The sequence below is a fragment of the Xenopus laevis genome, chromosome 1L (assembly GCF_017654675.1).
Source record: "Xenopus laevis strain J_2021 chromosome 1L, Xenopus_laevis_v10.1, whole genome shotgun sequence".
NCBI lineage: Eukaryota > Metazoa > Chordata > Amphibia > Anura > Pipidae > Xenopus > Xenopus laevis.
The window spans coordinates 40,725,199-40,745,356 of NC_054371.1; the positions used below are offsets into that span (position 1 = coordinate 40,725,199).

Consider the following 20,158-nt stretch of genomic DNA (forward strand, 5'->3'; position numbering starts at 1 on the left):
CCCATTATCCAGAGAGATCAGAATAACGGAACGGGCGTTTCCCATTTTAGTTTCATTAATGTTTGAATGATTTTCTAGTAGACTTTAGGGGTGAAATTACCAAAAGATAAATAATCTGGAAAATCCCATGTCCCAAACATTCTGGATAACAGGTCACACACACACACCATTAGCAATGCACTGCGTCCTCTGCTTCCAAGAGGTTAATTAAACGCACAAGGATGCAAGGAGTTTTGATTAAAAATCGCAACAAAATAATAATTAGGGGGATACATTAAATACAAATCATGGTTTTATGAGACACTGCATTATTTATACCCTACAATAATAAATACTGACATAAAGGGCTAATAATAGAGGTGTACTGAGCAACGCCACAGTAAAAAAGCCCCAATATAATGGCATTAAAGAGAAAATATGCTGAAATACGGGCAAATTTTAAATAAAGACGCCGTTTTATTAAAGGCAGCTGTTGGAATAGTTGCTAATATTCCACAGATACTGCTGAGAAATGTATCAACTAATGTAACAAACTGTAACAGTTCAGAATCTGCATCTGAATTACTGAGCTGTCAGACTGAAACACCAGGAACATTAAACCTTAAACATCAATTGTGGAAAAACAGTAAATAATTTTTTTTTTAAATTAATTTAAAAAAAGTCTATTTCTGGCAAACAAATGTGTGAGGAAGCTGCCATACCGTGTTCCACAATAAAGACAACAAAATCTTAAAATTATGAATGTTTCCCCTAGAGGTCACCAACAAAAAAAAGTGTTATAGTTGTGCTGGAAGACTTTTCAGGTTTAGCAGCTGAAGCATTGAATGTTCAACAGTAAAGGTATTAAATCCTTCAAATAATTAGCACTGATGCATTTGCAATTTTCTTCTAAAAAGGGCTCCAAATCAAAATGTAATAAATAAAAATGTAAAACCTAAATATTTACTACTTAAAATATTTAAATTAGATTAGGCCTTTATTTTATATTGAATTGGCTGTACCCAGCCATATAACAGTATAGATGCAGACTTTCAAAACTGTCCACAGAATCTCCCATCTTTTGGTTTTGTTAGGCCATCTTTTGCTCGACATTGGCACTGCACACGCTTAAAGTTCTCTGGGGCTGCTGTGGAGATACTAAACCTAGAGATTGTCGAAAAAGTTCAAGCCGTCAGCAAAAATTGAGATTCCATCTGCTACCATAAGGGAACACATTTTAATGACGCTGGTTTCTGTGTCACTGTGTAATGTGAACCTGATTAAATTAGCAATCAGTCTTGTCTTGTGACATACACAGTATATTGTGCGTCGGTCCCTAAGCTCAGGAAAGTGACATCAGCACAAAGCATGTGCAGTGAATCAGCAGAAAAGAAGATGGGGAGCTACTGGGGCATCTTCAGAGACACAGATATTCCCGGTCTTATTGGTCTTCAACTGATTAAGAAGCCAATAAAATAAGGTGAAACATGCATAGACCAATTCTTTGTTAATCTGTAGTTTTCCCTTAAATGTAACCAAAACGTATTCTTATGAGCTTTGAACAAGATATAAAATATTTCACCAGTTTGTTTGACAAAAGGGATAGAAGCAGCTGATCATTATGTGCAGATGAGGGAGAACAATGAGTTAATGCTGAGAAATTAAAGTGATGGGAAGAGCTTCAGACAGTGACTGTATCATTAGCGTCTATTCTGCACTACGGCAAAGATAGGGTACAGGTCGCTTATTGGTTTAGTCGCTCCGTCACAAGGAAGAAGACAATTAAATTGGTCTCTGACAGCAAGAAAGGAAAGGGAACCTCAAACTTACAATAACTGCAGTCTCAGTGAATGTTGCTTTTCCAGAACAGGGACAGTACAAACGACAAGAGCACCCGTTACTGCTGTTCAACTGAAATTCGCTTCTTTACATGGAAAACATTACATTTGTTTGTAATCATTCCGTTTCAGGGTCCTCCTTTTAGCAAGTAAAGAAGAAGCACATGACTTTGGAGTACAGTGGGAGCTGCCATTTTGCTTACACCAGGACAGGCCGAGGAATGTTATTTATATATAATAGTCAATATATTTAATGGTCTAATAGTCAATTTATAGATGTAAATATGAAAAGAAGGAGACAAAGCAGAGACAGAGGACACCAAATCCAGGAGTGCATAGCTGCCTGTGACTGACATCCCAGCAACCAACTACTAAATACTTGAGTATTCATCTCTTGGCACAAAGTTTGCCCACCCTCTCTTCATATGTGCAGTGAGTAAGTAGGTCCATTGTTATTCGTTATAAAATGCAATAAGTGTCTTGTTGTGGTGATGCAACTTGCATTGTGACACCTGCCCTAGACAACATGCCAATGACCAACATGTGTTATGTAATCCTCTAGCTCCCGGCAAGAACCTTTGACTCCTTTTAACTCCCTGCATTCTTCACTACAGGCTATTCCTTACTTGGATCTGCAATTAAGCAGAAACCAATGAGTCCCTGGATATTTGCTGTATTGACCTGTACAAATATGCAGTTTAATGTACAGCCCCATGCAAACATACATAAATATCTTTGCTATGTGAGAGCAGCAAGGATTCATCATAATCCAGGCATAGCATATATCCGGCTTCTAAGCCCATAAGGACATAGCCCGGAGATCTCCATGCAGCTTCTGGTGCAGCCGTCATGTTTTATGCAAAAACAACCCACAAACAGGCCCTTTGTCTCTCCAGACATAACTAAACTACAACTCTCAGATTTCTCATTGAGTCCAACACTGGAAATGATAGTTATTCCTATTACATGTGCGTCATTAAGGCTTCTTAAGTAATCTAGCCCTTCTTATTTATTTTATAAAGCACTATGTATTAGGGATGCACCGAATCCACTATTTTGGGATTCAACAGAATCCCTGAATCCTTTGTGAAAGATTCGGCTGAATACCGAATCAAATACGAGTCAGACGGGAAAGGAAAAAGTGTGGGGGGGGATTTTTTACTTCCTTGTTTTGAGACGAAAAGTCATTTGATCTCTCTTCCCGGCCCTAATTTACAAAAGCAAATTGGGATTTGGTTCAGCTAGGCACAAGGATTTGCCCAAATCCAAAGGCTGAAAACCAAATGAAATCCTGGATGTGATACATCCCTACTATGTATATCACTGCGTGAATTGCCCCAAATTCCCATGTGCTTACATGGGATCATAGATTTTAAGCTCTTTTGGGCCAGAGTCCTATTTACCTCTTGCATTGGTTATTGATTATTTTTGTATGTTCTCCTGTATGTTAAATGTATATACCTATTTATTATACAACACTTTGGAGTTTTATAAATATATGTTAATAATAAAAATAATAATGATGTTGATAATACCACAGCAGGCATAGGAGATTTATTGTACAATGCTGCAGAATCTGTTGACATTTATAAATATATGCTAATAAAAATAATAATGACGATGATGATACCGCAGAAGGGTTAGGAGAATTGAGCACTACAGATTTCTAGAGCATTCACATAACCATCAGAGAGTCTCATGGGCCATGACAAAGCACTACCAAACCTTCATCTCATACAGAACAAGGTCACAACACCCCCTTAAGGAACAGGATATGATGCTAATGGATCCCTTGTTACGTGTGAGCAGCTAAAGGCAAATCACCTCTATATTGTGGAGAGTTTAATGCCAATTGATTGGAAGTGATTATAGTGGGGGCAATGCAGCACACAGTACACATGGCGTTCTGCACATGTATGTTAGAGGTTGACACCCTTTGTTGAACAATCACATGAATGCAAGCAAGGATTTCTGAGTAGAGCCAGGCAGCCATCAAAATGTAACCCTGAGCACAGAGCATCCTGCAGTTTATTTTTCTTAATTATTCGATTTTGTGGAAGGAAATATATGAAATAAAAATATATTTCTTTCCTTTCATATTGAATGCATACTGACAATTTAAGTAGACCAACAAACACAGGCATAGTTCAGAAGTTGAAGAAGAGGAGTAAGAGGAGTTTGGACAAGTCCAAGTGTATACCCATCCTGTAGAAGGTATGGATAATGGATTGCTAGCCAAGGAACAAGAGAACATGGGATATTGATTGCATTGTGTGGCCCCTGCAACATAAGAAGGCTGAGGCCCAGGCTCAGGTAGGAAAAGGTAACATAAATGAGGAATATCCTCCAGCATTTGTCGATCTGCCACTCCCAGTGTGGTCCAGACACCTTTTGACTTTTGTTAAAGAAAAAATACACCCTTTTTTTACAGGAGCTCATTCAGTGGGACTTATGTAGAAAAGGTCTGAATATCCAGAAATAAATGCTTTTTTGGTTTGTTTTTTTTAAACTCACAAAGAAACCATTTTACTCTAATGCATCCTTTCTACCTACCTCGTTGCATTGATAAGTGATGGATTCTGGGACTTGAAGTCCCTCTGCTTTCTTTCCCTTCGCGGATGTTGCACAGATTATTTGGAAAGCAGAGGGACTTTAAGTCCCAGAATCCATCACTTAACAATGGAACAAGGCGAGGTAGGAGTGTAATGACTGCATGTAAACTCAGGGACTGGTCCCTAATGCATAGGCAGACTATCACCTTTCAGATTGTGTTAAAAAAATGTATTTATATTAATTTTAGGAAGTTCTAATAGAGATTATGCACACTTATTACATAATCCCAACTGAAAAAGATCATGTCAAAACAAAAGGCATATTTTCCTTTAGGGTAAGGCCACACTGGGCGCTTTGGGGAGATTTGGTCGCCTTGCGACTTACCGCCTCATCTTTGTGGCGACCAATCTCCCCAAACGCCTTCCCTGACTCTGCGCCGGCTAAAATGAAAAAAAAAACGCTGGTGCTAATCACATTCGGCGATTCGTTTTCCGAAGTTGCCCTCGCCGCCTGTGATTAGTGCCAGCGTTTTTTTTTGTTTTTTTTTTTTTTCATTTTAGCCGGCGCAGAGTCAGGGAAGGCATTTGGGGAGATTGGTCGCCGCAAAGATTAAGCGATTAGTCGAAATGCGACCAAATCTCCCCAAAACGCCCAGTGTGGCCTAACCCTTAAGGTTGCAGAGAGCTGCTGTAAAACAAGTCAAATGGCACAGCAGTTGGGCAATCATTATCTGTAATAAAATATCTCCTTTGTACTTCAAATGGGAAACATGTGAATATATTTTACCTACAGGTTTAGAAATTGGGGTGAAGGCAGAAGTCAAGTGGTGTTGAGACACTGGCCCACATAGCTAAACAAATCTATTTGCTCAGTTAATGCTGCAGTTAACAACATTTATTAACAAAACATTTGGAGGCACATTTATCAAAAGACGAATTTCGAATTCATGTGAGTTTTTAAAAACTCCCATAAACTCAAAATTCGGAATTTATTTAAAAAAAAAAAAAATCGAATATTTAAAACTGGTGAATTGGATCGATCCTGAAAACTCAAAGTTTTAAAAACTTGATTCGAGTTTTTTTCTCAGAAAGATTTACTCGAATGTCAGGAAGGGTGCAAACAACTCCAAATTGATCCCATTGACTAAAATAGCAATTCGGCAGGTTTTAGGTGGCGAATATTCGAATTTGAGTCCTTAAAGCGCCAGAATATGATACATTTCGAAAATCAAATTTGAATTTTTAAAGAAGCTCGTATCGAATTTTAACATTTCCCTAGTCAAATTTTACAGTTTTGGCCATAAAAAACCTCAAAAATTCTAATTTGAATTTTCAATTCGACCCTTGATAAATCTGCCCCTTAATATTCTATACATGATCCCCGTTAGGGCAAGACCAACAAGTCAGTAAAGTCTGCTGGGACATGCTTCTACTTATTGGTTCCAGAAAGACACCAGGCATTATTACAATTCTTAACCATGAAAGGAGGGCTGTCAAAACCGACCTACAGGCTGCATTAAGCAGAATCTCTGGTCTTATAATAAAACAAGGACTCCACCATACAGCACTAAACTTGCTTTGGTCGATGGATCTTCTTTGCCGTCAGGGCTATGAGCTTATTTGTGGAGAAGCCTTGTAGCCTTGAGGACTGTGGCAGGTTTACTCTGGTTCTCTGAAGGTACTTGGGCATCACATATGGTAGACAGGTTTCTAAGCTGGGACAGAGATTTAGACAAGGGCTGAATTTATGACTGACTGGGATGCACAAGAACATTCACCTTTTTATACAAGTCACTCCAGGGTACCTTTGACCGTGTGCCTTTGGGCAATTGCCCTATATAATTGTCCTGCTGACAGGTGAATTATCCCTCGAGCCAAGTCTTTACCAGACCTTACTGACTGAAACTGACTTTCTCTCTTTCTGTTTGCTCTTTGCTGTCTGTCTTCCTTTAAAAAAAATAAACATTCAGGTCCCTCAGATATTTCTTTCTACTTCTTTCATTACTTAGATGTCCAAAACGTTTTATCAGCCCTTTTACTGCATTGGATTCGGAAAACTGTATTTCTCATTACAAGTAATTAAATTGCTCTATCCATTAATTCATTGGAGCAACCTCTCTAATCATCTGCCAATTTGGTTGGAACCCTTTCGTTTTTCTACACCCCATAAATACTAAATCCACAGAAGGCAATGTCATTGATTGTCTATAGGCATATGGCGAGTATGTTATCAGTGGCAGATGATATGTTTGGAAGACTGGTTGCGTGTGTGTCTAGCACCACTTAGTGCTTCAAAATGAAGAAGTATTACACTCCATTAACCTCAGTGTACACGTGTACTCAGTCGAACACCACCTGAGTTTCAAAGAAATTTTAGTCGGATCGTGGAGGAGCTACCAAGCCTGCTATTAATCCATTTGCACATAATCTAACAGACAACCCATTTCCTGAGAGAGCACTGGAGACTAAACCAACGCACTATCCCTTAAAAAGGCAAATATTATGACAGTGTAAAGCAGACAGTGCATTCTACTGAGGAGGAGCAGCTTAATCTGGAGGCCACTTCTCTCATAGCTGACATTGCACATTATCTGCCAAGCCAGTTTGTAACACGGTGTAACCCAAGTTAGAAGCACATGGCAGTGTACAAGATTTCTTTCCAGAATGTTTCCTGCCAAGACCCAAATTCTTCAAATAGTCAAGTGTATGAAAGAATAACACCATCCAGAAAACACTATTTAAAGATTTATGAAGTTCAGCTCAACTCCTCAGCAGCCGTTATATCTAACCCAACTCAATTTCACTAGTGTAACCTGGACTAATTCTCACTTTATTACAAAACTAAAAAAAATACTGTGATACAGGGACAGCAGTTTGTACAAACTGTGATTCTTATGAAGACTGCTAATGGGCTGCATTTCAAGTCACCTTCTAGCGGACCTCATAACGATAAAGCATGTAATCTGTACTTTGGTCATGGCCAAATGGCAAGATTCAATAGATTCACCAACAAGTCGACTGATCATACATCTCCATTTTTATCGATAGGTCTAGGTCAACCAAGTTTGCTTTTTGAGCAATCATTCAAGAGTATGAGCCTTCAAAACACTTGCTCAAAGCACCACATATGTCCTAATGGTCAATTTAAATTGAAAATGACTAACTTGGATTACCCAGTCTCAGCTCATATGATCATCTTTAATCTAAGCCAGTGCTGTCCAAATGGATAGCCCTGGACCAGATGTTTGTATGGGTTTTCATGGGTCCCAAAACAGCTCAAGGCTTCCACCTTACTTTCTGTGTTATTATTTGGCCTCCACACAACTGGAGGTATAACCTATTTGGCCAACCATTGTGCCATACATTTGACAACAGTGATCTAGGACAAAGGCTAAAGAAGGCTCTGGAGATGGATGAGGGCTCTATAGGAGGTCCAACCTTGTGCCAGAGCACCCACAACTAACAAGGTTAGAGATACAGAATAACACTGGCATATCAGTTAGTCATTTCAATGACAATATTTAGGGGAGCAAAACAGTTTCCACCCCAATTCGTAACCTGACTGAGCTTCAAGCTCAGTTTTGATGGGTATTTGGGAGAGCAAATATGCTTTTTTTCAAATATCACCCTAACTGGCCATCAGGCTATTGCTCCAGCCCCACAGTTAAAGAGCCAATGTCTCAAATACAGTGAACATGCAAGACATAAGACTAGTAATTAGTAAGTAATGCTGGAAAGATAAACCCAAAAATGTAGCAGTATAACCAGATGTTATATGTCGTTAACAAAATGTAAAGTGAAAAGTAGGCACAATAATGAGCTAAAACCTCAAGGTGATCTATCTGAAACCTGGAAATCTGGCAGTATAACTGGGGATAAATGCAGATTAATGCTGCTGAAGGCTGGGTAAAAAGCCAGAGGATGCTATATCAAAGAAGCAGATGAGAATGTTATAGAAATAAAATAGGGGGATTTAGAAGAGTATCTGGACAATAAAATAATGCACACACAAAAAAAAAAAAAACATATTTCTCTGGGATTTGCAGGCTCCTGATAACATTATGTGAATGAAGAGGAAATGGGGAGCCATTGTACAGTACAGCACAGGAAGAAAGTGCTTAATGGTAAGAGCCAAAAAATTTAAATTCTGCTTCCAGTACAATAGCCTGCAGAGGGCAGAATAAATAAGATAATATATTCATATGAAACGATATAATATTGAGCAAAACAATGCTAGCCTGTATTCAAAAACATCTCCGGCGATTTTCTTTTATAAGACTTCATCATTATCTCTGTAAATGCAGAAATAAAAAATACAAACATTTTTTTAACAGTTACTCCCTGTTAAAGGGTATATACACCTGATATACTCTATGACAGTAGCAAGCAGAAACCACACTTATCATCAAGACATCGGTTGTCTCTCAAATATCCATTATGGAAAAAAAAGTGAAATCTCACATTAGTTCCACACACACTCTTCTTCTGGTATTCCAATGTTTAGTGCCAGGTGCGACACGTTGTGACCAATAATTTAGACAATAATGTAGTACCCATGAATATAAGGATATTAAAAGATTCAGGACAATTCAAAGTCACAGGGCTGCAGGCCAAGTACAATAAGACTTTATCATTCTGTGACATATATTGACAGTATTGTAATGGGCCATGATTGAGAGCTGGATGGTGCTCTTTTTCTCTTTTAATGGCACTCCTAAAAATAAATAGGTTGAATTAAGGAATTTTCCTTAAAAAAAATGTTATATGAAGGGTGGTACAGTAGACTCTGAGGTCACAGCAACATTATCAGAACTGACCCAGATGGTTATATTTAATGCTTCCTATTCAGGCCCACTGCAATGTTTTTGCAGTGTAAGTCAACATAATACAGTACACAAATAGCAGTGTGAGCTGTTCCTTTGAGTGTTTTAAACCAGGCAAATAGCACAGTTGTTGTGAGCGAGGCAGAGCCAACAAATGCTTGGCCGGCCTGCCTGTTTATTGAGGTGCTCTCAGATGTTCTATTCACACCAAGCATGACCCAGGAGAATACTGGAAAACAAAATGTCCCAATCAAAGTGGACATTTAGTCATTTACAAAATACTGCAGAGAATTCAGCCAAGGAAAGAACATACAATAAAGGACACCAAGAAATAAACAATCATGCTCGCTGGAATAATTGCACATAACTGTGCTAGTCTGGTTCTAAGGGACAGGTTCAGAGCCACTGAGAACATTTGAAATATATTGTATCAGTAGGCTAGTGCAAATATTCAAACTAGAGGCGTATCTGTTAAATACATTGCATCAGTTTGTTAGCACAAAAATTCTAAAAATGGGTGAATCTGTTGAATACATTCTATCACTATGTTTGCACAAAGATTCAAACCAGGGGTGTATCTGCTGAATACCTTCTATCAGTATACTAGAGCCAAGATTCTAACCAGGGGTGCACCTGTCTAACAAATTCTATCATTACAGTATATTAGTGCAAAGATTCAAAACAGGGGTGCATCTGCTGAATACATCCTATCAGTATACTAGAACCAAGATTCTAACCAGGGGTGCATCTGCTGATTACATTCTATCAGTATACTAGAGCCAAGATTCTCGCCAGGGGTGCATCTGCTAAATACATTCTATCAGTATATTAGTGGAAATGTTATAACCAGGGGTGCATCTGCTGAATACGTTCTATCAATATGTAAGCGCAAAAATTCTAACCAGGGGTGCATCTGCTGATTACATTCTATCAGTATACTAGAGCCAAGATTCTAACCAGGGGTGCATCTGCTAAATACATTCTATCAGTATATTAGTGGAAATGCTATTACCTGGGGTGCATCTGCTGAATACGTTCTATCAATATGTTAGCGCAAAGATTCTAAGCAGGGGTGCATCTGTTGAATACATTCTATCAGTATATTTGTGGAAAGGTTACACCCAGGGGTGCATCAGTTGAATACATTCTATCAGTATACTAGAGCCAAGATTCTAACCAGGGGTGCATCTGTTGAATACATTCTATCAGTATACTAGAGCCAAGATTCTAACCAGGGGTGCATCTGTTGAATACATTCTATCAGTATATTAGTGGTTATAACCAGGGCTTCATCTGCTCAATACATTCTATCAGTATATTAGCGCAAAGATTCTAAGCAGGGGTGCATCTGTTGAATGCATTCTATCAGTATATTAGTGGTTATAACCAGGGGTTCATCTGCTCAATACATTCTATCAGTATATTAGTGGAAATGTTATAACCAGGGGTGCATCTGCTGAATACATTCTATCAGTATATTAGCGCAAAGATTCTAAGCAGGGGTGCATCTGTTGAACACATCAGTATGCAAGTGGAGTGATTCTAACAAGGGGTGAATCAGTTATTCAGGTCTTTTAAAACCAGTTTTGAGTAAAATATCTGCTCTGCACAAAATTGCTACAGTACGGTCATAATGTTGGCTGCATTGCTGGTTGAGAACAAGTGACAGTTGCCAAACTCGCTAGTACAGTTAGCAGTCAGAGCCAAAGCAAATGCTTAGTGTCAATAACTAAACAAGATCTGCATCAGCTCTGCATACAGTCCAAAGAATACCAACAAACATGATAACCCCAGTTACTTAATGTGCCAGTAAACATGTGGTTTTAAAGTGTATTACATTTTGCATTTATTTTCCCCCAAAATATTCTATAAAGTTGTTATTACTACAGCCTTAAGTTGTACCCATTATCTATCAGAAGGGTGGACAAAAGCTATTTATAAGCTCCCATTACAAAACAACAAGGAGGGTTGATGGTCAACATGGTGCCAATGGGGGGCAGCCTCCAAATTAAGGAAATTTCTCTGGGTTTTTTCATGTCAGTACAAAGACAAACTATACATTTATGAAAATATATGTACTTTAAATGCACTAAACATAATCCTGCTGCAGACATATAACTATACACCCAAGTACAAAGACTTTTGGCAATGCCATGTATTTTTTTTTCTGCCATTCAATTAAAGCTGTTTATTGGAAGAGGCTTAAAAATACCACTTAGCAAGCCCGTCGCCTAGCATATGTCTGCCTGGGATCCGGTAATTTTGCTGCTCAGTGATCAACTTTTAGCCATAATATTTAGCAGTGTTGGGCATTATCTCCATCTGCTCCCTTCCCCTGTATTACTCAAAGCCAATAGATTGAGGAAAACTGCACCAGACAAACAGAATTCCATTTACTCTATGGTTCTACACCTGCATACGTTCTATGCAGGATTTGTGTATTGACCAACAGATTCACCCGGGTCCGGAGGCTGACAGTTAGTACATTTTCATTTCAGAACATTTATCAAACCAACCTCATTTACCTATACATATCTTTGAAATACATAGTTTTCTTTTTTGTATGGTAGTTTTTTCCAAAAGTCAAATCATTTCTGCCCAGAGGAATAAATCAAACACAAAGCAATATAGTTTTTTTTTTAGTGTGAAACAAAATGATGTTGCTGAAGAGTTGGTTTTATACAATATTAAGCTCTCTGAGGAGGTGAGTAAATAGCTGGAATAGGTTCTTCTTTTAACATTTTACATAATTTTCATATAATATGAAGCTCTCGTGCTGGGAAGAAAACGAGACCACAGGCAAGTGACTCGCTGTTTGCACTTCATTCTGCATTCCACCAAGATGAAGGTCAGGAAAGGCACCAGCAAATCACTTTGAGCTCAAACAGATGTCAGCAGTGATGCGCCAGATGCGTTTACTATGGGCCCATCCCTCACACTGTCCAGAGATGCCTCCTGCTGCAGCTCAGCACTGAAAATTCCATATACAGGACATTTTTTTTATTTTCATTAAATGTAACCAGTGAAACCCTTCTAGCTGGATTTTCTGGAAGTATTCCCTAAATCAGTAACCTTACTTTACATGGTCACGGAACTCCTGAACTGCAATAGCATTATATAAAACACGGGTCACATTGTTTCCTGTATATATGTGTCTCTTCTCAGAGTGAGATAATTATCTTTTATGTACTGTATATAGCATTGTATATAGCATCAACATATTCTGCAATGTTTTACAGAGATTTTACTTCATTCATATCAGTCCCTTCCCCAGTGGAGCTTACTTACTGCCTAAAGGTCCTTATATATAATATAGATATAAGCTGCAGACAGATTAAAGGTGGCCATACATGGGCAGATTTTTTACTTCCAAACGATAATATCGATAACCTATCGGATGGTTGATGGTGTACGAACGATCATCAGACGAACGATTGTCTGAACATTATCGTTCACAAAATTGATAGGATGAGTTTAAAAATTTTAGTTGTTCAGGGATAAAATCCCTCTTTGCACATGTCAGGATTGTAGCACAAGCCAACGAATATATACGGAACAATGAACATATAGGGAAGGACCCGAACGTTCTTTGCTGAAAACTTCATTTGTAACCATATGAACTATGTAAAGAAATAAATTGGTGCTGACTGCAGGAATATCACCCTATCCCCTCATATGTGAAGAGTTTTATTACACCATAGCATAAATCCATATGTCTGCATGGAGTAGGGAAGGAGAAACTGGCTATATACTACAGACAGTGACACCATGCTAGCACAGCTCCTCGATTGTAGAACAATGTTCATCAGTATTATACGGTTATATCTATTCATATAATCGTTCTCCATGGATGGCATATCTTATGGTAAAATAACTGTCAGACGATTGTTTAATGATACGATCGTTCATCGCAGAACGATAAACGTATGCCCGTGTATGGCCACCTTAAGTCAGCAGTTTATTGGGCAGTGTATGAGGCCCTCAGACTGGCTTCCTCAATCGATATCTGGCTGAAAGATTAGGTGGGTTTAAAAATCCTGTCGAATCGAGGACTGCATCGGTTCATTGATGTCGACAGCCCATTTTCTCCTCGTTGTGATCCGATTGTTGGGCTCTAGAGCCCACGATTGGATCAGCCCAATTCGCCCACCTCAAGGTGGGCATATCAGGGAGAGATCTGCTCATTTGGCGACCTCGCCAAACAAGTGGATCTCCGTATGTATTGCCAGTTTAATATATAACTTGAAACAATCTATTACTACAGCCCACGATCGGATCAGCCCAATATCGACCTCGCCAAATGATCGGATCTCCGTGTGTATGGCCAGCTTAACTGGTGAACCTGAAAAAATGTACTACAGCAACGTACAAGGCTGTCATTAGATCACTGGAAAAAACACCCACTGGTTCTAGAATTAAACGAGTAAATGGGAAAATGAGGAGTGTCATAAACAACCAGGTGCATAGTAACATCTATAAAAACAATCATGGTTGTTAAATGAGTTTACAGAGTTGCTAAATTGATGTTTTTCGCTGTTAAACCATACTTTATGGAATTGACACACATATACATATATATAAGCCAAAGGTCTATGAAGAGAACGGCCCATGCAAACTAACCTTTGAACACGTGGGAATATGCCATCATAAAGTGCATTTTTAGCATCACGGGGTAAGCCGAGTTTAGCAGTCTAACTGTGGGAGAACTACAATATCCATCATCTCCACACCATCTCTGCTGAGAGATGAATGCTGGGAGTTTTAGTTCCAGTGCAGCTACAGAACAGAAGGTTATTTTACCTGGGTTTTGCAGCGCATTTATTTAACAATTATTCTCATCAACTCCCAGCATGCCCTTACCTATACAGAAGAATCGCTTCGTTCCCAACAAATGTATGTTAAATACATGTTAGCTTGTTACGTCTTTATACCCAAAGGACAGGTGCAATAAACTTAGGGCATATCAGGTCATTAAACATATTATCCTTTCCATATTCCAGGAAGTTCGTGTAAAAAGCAATCCTGCCAAAGAAGAAAGTCACGAATTGGCAGCATCTCACATAGCAAGGGTTACTGATTTTATAGCAGCTATATGTTCATTTGTACCCATGTGAACAGATGGAAGCCTGAGGTGACACCAGCTAGTCAACACTTAAATAACCTAGATAAGCCAGGTAGAAAAAGGCTACCTTCTATCCTTCAAAGGAAAATATACCTTAAGGGTCAAGGCACACAGTCAGATTCGGGGGGAATAATCGCCCTGCGACAAATCTCCTCTTCTTCGGGGGGACTAATCTCTCTCTTTTTTTTTTTTTAATTAAGGGTTTAGTTCTCCTTTAAGTCTACTAGAAAATCACTTAAACATTAAATAAACCCAAAAGGCTGGTTTTGCTTCCAATAAGGATTAATTATATATTAGTTGGGATCAAGTACAAGTTTCTGTTTATTATTAAAGAGAAAAAGGAAATCATTATTAAACATTTGGATTATTTGGATAAAATGGAGCCCATAGGAGACAGCCTTTACGTAATTTGGAGCTTTCTGGATAACGGGTTCACAGATAATGGATCTCATACCAGCACTACATATGGAAGAACATATTTATAATATCTTAATGAAATGTTTCCCTGTACAGTAACTATAGTCCGAAAGGTTATATCTATGAGGCTGTGTTCGGGAATGGCTACAGATGACCCTCTGACTAAGGACAAGTAATTCAGTCAGGGTAAGCAATCAGCTAATGACCTTGTATGAAAGGATATGGATTCTGGCCTCTTAAGGTCCTTAGGATTGGAGCCAGTACCCAAGATAATGCCTACTGGGTTAATTGCAGGGGCCCAGCTGACTGAACTGTAACTTGTCACTTTTGTTTATGACACATTTACTGTATATAAATTGGCTGGTTCCTTAAATCTCTACAGGAACGTTCTCGAACAAACAAATAGCAATGAAACTAGTTCTGCAAAGCCTTGCCTTATGTTTCCCTTGCTTGCAAGTCTCATTAAACTGTCAGCTCTCATGAGCAGCACCTTTAATAGCAGAAGCACATTAAATAAAGGCTATGGGGCTAAGGCTGTTTGTCCTGGCTCCCTATCCTCGATGTTATGATTGGATTCAGGGTAGATGTTCTCAAAAGACCAGATTCACAGACATATTTGCTTCTGTGGTTACGGCATGAGTAAAATTCGGTTCACTGTATAAATAATTTAAGCAAACACAATACAAACAGAGAAGGCATGAAACACAGGCAAGTGTGTTAAGTTTCCCTTTTCTGGCATTCCCCTGTAACTTATACAGACGCTACAGCTCTCCAGGGTTTCCCAAAAGCTGTAACACTACCAAATCCCATAAACCTAAACAGTTATAAACTTGGTGTATTATAAGAATCTTCTGGCAGAGCACACACGGTCAATCAAATTACTTTTGGATCTAAATCTTCTAAAAGTATTTCCAGCATTATCAGCTCTGCTACAAACTGCATGGATTTGTTTGATTTTTAAAGGGGTGGTTCACTTTTAAGTTAACTTTTAGTATGTTATAGAACTTTTTAATTGGTCTTCATTATTTATTTTTGTATCGTTTTTGAATTATTTGCCTTCTTCTTCTGACTCAATTTCCAGCTTTCAAACTGGGGTCACTGATTTGTCGGCTGTCAATATTCTCTGCACTCCTGAACCAGACTCCTGAAACAATGCTGCAAGCCAATAGATTGTTAGACCTAGAGGAGAACTGACTGCCGTTGCATGGTTTTACGAGCCAGGCCTACAGAACAGAAACAAGTACTGGTTTCAATTGAAATTGCATTTAGAAATACATTTAAAACTGTTGAAAATCATTAATGCATACAATTTGTGGTGTCGTTTAGAATTATATTTTCTTTCAATATTAAAAAAATAAAAAAAATTGGAGTGGAGAAATCTAGCTTCTATTTATCCACGCAGTCAGGACTGATGATGCTCAATACAACAGGACTACAGGATTGGCAGCCATGTGACTTACTATAACGTGCCCAGATTGTTGGGCTGCATGGTTGAAATCGGTCAAACTGCCTGACTAAATCTGGGTATATATGAGCATCTTACGGCTTATATGACAGTAGGCATTTTCTACAAAACAGTCATCTGTTCAGTTAGTAGGCACCAAAAGAAGACACCTGAAAAAGCCACATAATAACACGGCAGAATGCTGGGCTAATTGCAAGCAGTCATGGCCTGTAAAATCTTCCTCCAATCATAGCAAAATACTAAGCAGAAGAATAACGTACCGCTGTGTTGTCTGGCTGTGCCAAACACTTGTAATGGGCTATTCGGAGGGTATTCATGAGCGAGAGTGAGTTCTTGCCCCATTAAGTCTGACATAAGAGCTGCAGGGGTTCCTTTATCCAACCTGCTGAGCTGAGCTGGTGTCACCGGTCTCTATGCAAAGAGCAAATCATTACTGGGTTCAATTCAGCACTAAATTGGATTGTGTATTTCAATTTGAGTGCAGCAATCAAAATGTCATTTTGATCATAAGAAAAAAAAAAGCAAAAGCCTCTATTTTAGTATCCAGCATTGTCAAATAGCAAGACAAGAATTACAGTTTTTCCATAAAAAATGAACCAAATAAATAGTGGCAATAATGACACTTTCTGTGGATGCGTGATACTGTGATACTTCCAGTATTCCTTGCTGCTGGCTGCGGCTACAGTTACCCTTTAATAATGACTTAATTAATGTTACAGCACCTCCCAAAGGCAAAAAAAAAAAACGAATCCCTTTCACTTTCAGCTAAATACCGTCCACAATAAACATGGCAATCATGGGTGTAAATACTAAGGGCCAATCTCAAACCACCTAAAGCAAACACTTCCCTCCCAAAGTCCTGTTTAAGTAAAGCTGATTGATGAACTTACAAAAGGTGTACTTTTCCCCTGCTTGGCTAATGTGCCAGCAGCACCACGGCAGCACACAAACACATATTCACAGGACATACAACATGCAGATGTATATATGGGAAGTCGGAATCTTACCCAGCTTCCGCAACACTAGATACAAATGATACAACCTGAAGTTGATGCAAGAGCAACTTAAACAAAATAAACTCTAACTCAAGGATGTTCAACCTGAAGCCTCTTAGTTGTCCCTAGAAACACCCAAAAGACTTCAGCTGTTGTGCACGCTGGGAGCTATAGTTAAATAACAGCTGGAGGGCTGCCAATAAATATTCTTTTTTTTTTTTTTTTTGGAACATCCTGTGCATAAATAGAAAAAAACAATAATTCCACAGAAAGAAGAGATGCCATGCAAACCAGTAAATGAGCTCACCCTCAGGAAGCATGCACATTCACGTGCCCCTGCAGCTCAGTCTACTCATTATTCTATGTTAAATAATACCTAGAGGTCTCCTCCGGGGCCTGTTGTTAGGCTTCTGGAAATCCACTTCATGGTCCTCATCGATGGTCTGCCCTAAGGAGAACAGACTGACTCTTCTCATCTTTAGCAGTCTGGGTGAACTTTCCCGTAACGTGCTCCCAATATCCAAGACCACCTCTCCGGAAACGGCGGAGGGCACCACTTTTTTCAGAAAATCCATCTTCGATCACATCACTGACACCAAGAGAGCGTTGAGAGCAGCAGCAGCAGCAGCAGCAGCAGGAGGCACAGCCAGAGTGAGGTGTGTGCAAATACTTCCTTGCACTAACATTAAGGTGCTGATGTCAGTGTGAACCTGGGCGTGCCAGACAAGCACAGGTCAATAATCAGCTGTGATGAAGCAGATTCTCAACCCAACGTACTTTACAAGCTGTGAGATAACAACCTCGCACAATAGTCTCCACAATAAAGAAAAGACACTGTCACCCGCCTAACTACTGGGAACAGCACGGACTCCACCAACAGCAGGTACCGAGGGGCCCTTGTGTTAGCCACGGGCAAGGACTTCCAGGGAGGAGTATAAGTCTGCCCTAGGAGATAAGCCTTATCAATCTCTCCATTCCCCTGCGCACCCACTGCATCTCAGTGTCACACCGTCCGTCCCCATATACTTCTTGCTTCTCACCACAAAATAAATAGGCAACACACTGCTAAAAAGAACAGAAAATGTGCAGATGAAATGTCCTCGGTGTAAAAAATAAAAATGAAGTAAATAGATAGGCTGTGCAAAATAAAAAATGCTTCTAATATAGTTAGTTATCCAAAAATATAATGTATAAAGGCTATAGACTGATGTCTAACATAATAGCCAGAAAGCTACTTCCTGCTTTGCTTAAGCTCTCTAACTCTGAGTTAGTCAGCGACTTGAAAGGGGGGGGGGGCACATGGGACATAGCGGTTTAATAAATTTGCAATTGATCCTTAGCATGCAGCTCAGACTGAAAAGCAAACATTTATGACCCATGTGGCTGCCCCTCGAGTCACTGATTGGTAACTGCCTGGTAACCAATCAGTGGAAACCAAGAGAGCTGCAAAGCAGGAATTAGTGTTCAGGCTATTATGTTAGACATTCAGTCACTCCAGCCTTTTATACATTACATTTTTGACTAACTAAATCAGAAACATTTTTTATTCTGCACAGCTATCTATTTACCCTGTTTTTTATTTTTACACTGAATAATTCCTTTAATGCAAAAAATGGATTAAAAAAACAAAAAACCTTACATTATCATTTTCAGAGCTGGGGTTTTGGAGTCTGGTTTGACCTGCACTCCCTGGGTCTGGTTTGGCGTGCACCACCTAATGTTGCTCAACTACAACTTTAAATGCCGTAAGCGATCATAAAAATAGTAGCCTCCACTTTTAAGTTTTATAAGGGACTGAAATCTGTGAAAACGTAAAATCAGGGACATGAATTATGCATTATATAAATTTAAAATCAGGGGGATGCAAAATTGAGGTTTTCACATACAAATATGCAGATATGATGATGTTTTTGTTTATACTGTAGAACCCCCATTTTACGTTTTTCAGGGGACCAGGAAAATGTAAAATCAGGAAAATGTATAATACATAATATATAGGTGGGGCCACAAAACATCAATGTAAAATGAGGGAAAACTTAAAATCAGGGGATGCACAATTAAGGTTTCATTGTATATAATAATAATAATGATGATAATAATAATGATTATAATGATGATAATAATAACAACAACAATAATAATAATTCATGTACAGGTATGGGGCCTGTTATCCAGAATGTTCGGGACCTGTTTCCACAATTTGCATCTTGATACCTAGGGGCCCATTTACTTAGCTCGAGTGAAGGAATAGAATATAAAAAACTTTGAATTTCTAATGGTTTTTTTTGGCTACTTCAACCATCGAATGGGCTACTTCAACCTTCAACTACGACTTCGAATCGAACAATTCGAACAAAAATCGTTCGACTTTTCGACCATTCGATAGACGAAGTACTGTCTCTTTAAAAAAAAAAACTTCGACCCCCTAGTTCGCCACCTAAAACCTACCAAAGTCAATGTTAGGTCCCCATAGGCTTTGCAATCTTTTTTGGGTCGAAGAAAAATCGTTCGATCGATGGATTAAAATCCTTCGAATCGAACGATTCTAAGGATTTAATCATTCGATATAAAGATTTTTCATTCGATCATTCAATCGAACGAATTGCGGTAAATCCTTCGACTTCGATATTCGAAGGATTTAACTTCGACAGTCGAATATCGAGGGTTAATTAACCGTCGATATTCGACCATAAGTAAATTTGCCCCCTAAACTCTGCTACAATAATCATATAGATGTGACTATAAAGATTTTCATTCATACAGGTCATGGTATATCCAATATAAGTAATTCTAAAACAACTTGACTTGCTGAGTAATCATAAAGACATTAAATAAACCCAATAGGCTGGTTTTGCTTCCATTGCTTCCAATAAGGATTAATTATATCTTAGTTGGGATCAAGTACAAGGTACTGCTTTATTATTACAGAGAAAAGGTGAATCATTTTTGAAAGATTTCAGTTATTTG

The 20,158-nt window shown here is 38.8% G+C and overlaps 1 protein-coding gene across 8 annotated transcripts in view; it reads right to left on the reverse strand.

Moving 5' to 3' along the window:
• fryl.L (FRY like transcription coactivator L homeolog) overlaps positions 1 to 20,158 on the reverse strand; it is a 211,861-nt gene that overhangs the window by 132,658 nt on the left and 59,045 nt on the right. For 3 of the 8 annotated variants that reach the window (XM_018229741.2, XM_018229725.2, XM_041588808.1), the window contains exon 1: positions 17,568 to 18,245. The exons of 2 other annotated variants lie outside the window; for them this stretch is intronic. In XM_018229741.2, coding sequence (XP_018085230.1) covers positions 17,568 to 17,766 — 199 coding nt within the window. In that variant the 5' untranslated portion in view covers positions 17,767 to 18,245. Of the gene's footprint in view, positions 1 to 17,567; positions 18,247 to 20,158 lie in introns of those variants that run through there. 3 more of the 8 variants (XM_041588816.1, XM_041588790.1, XM_018229750.2) reach the window with 2 other exon arrangements.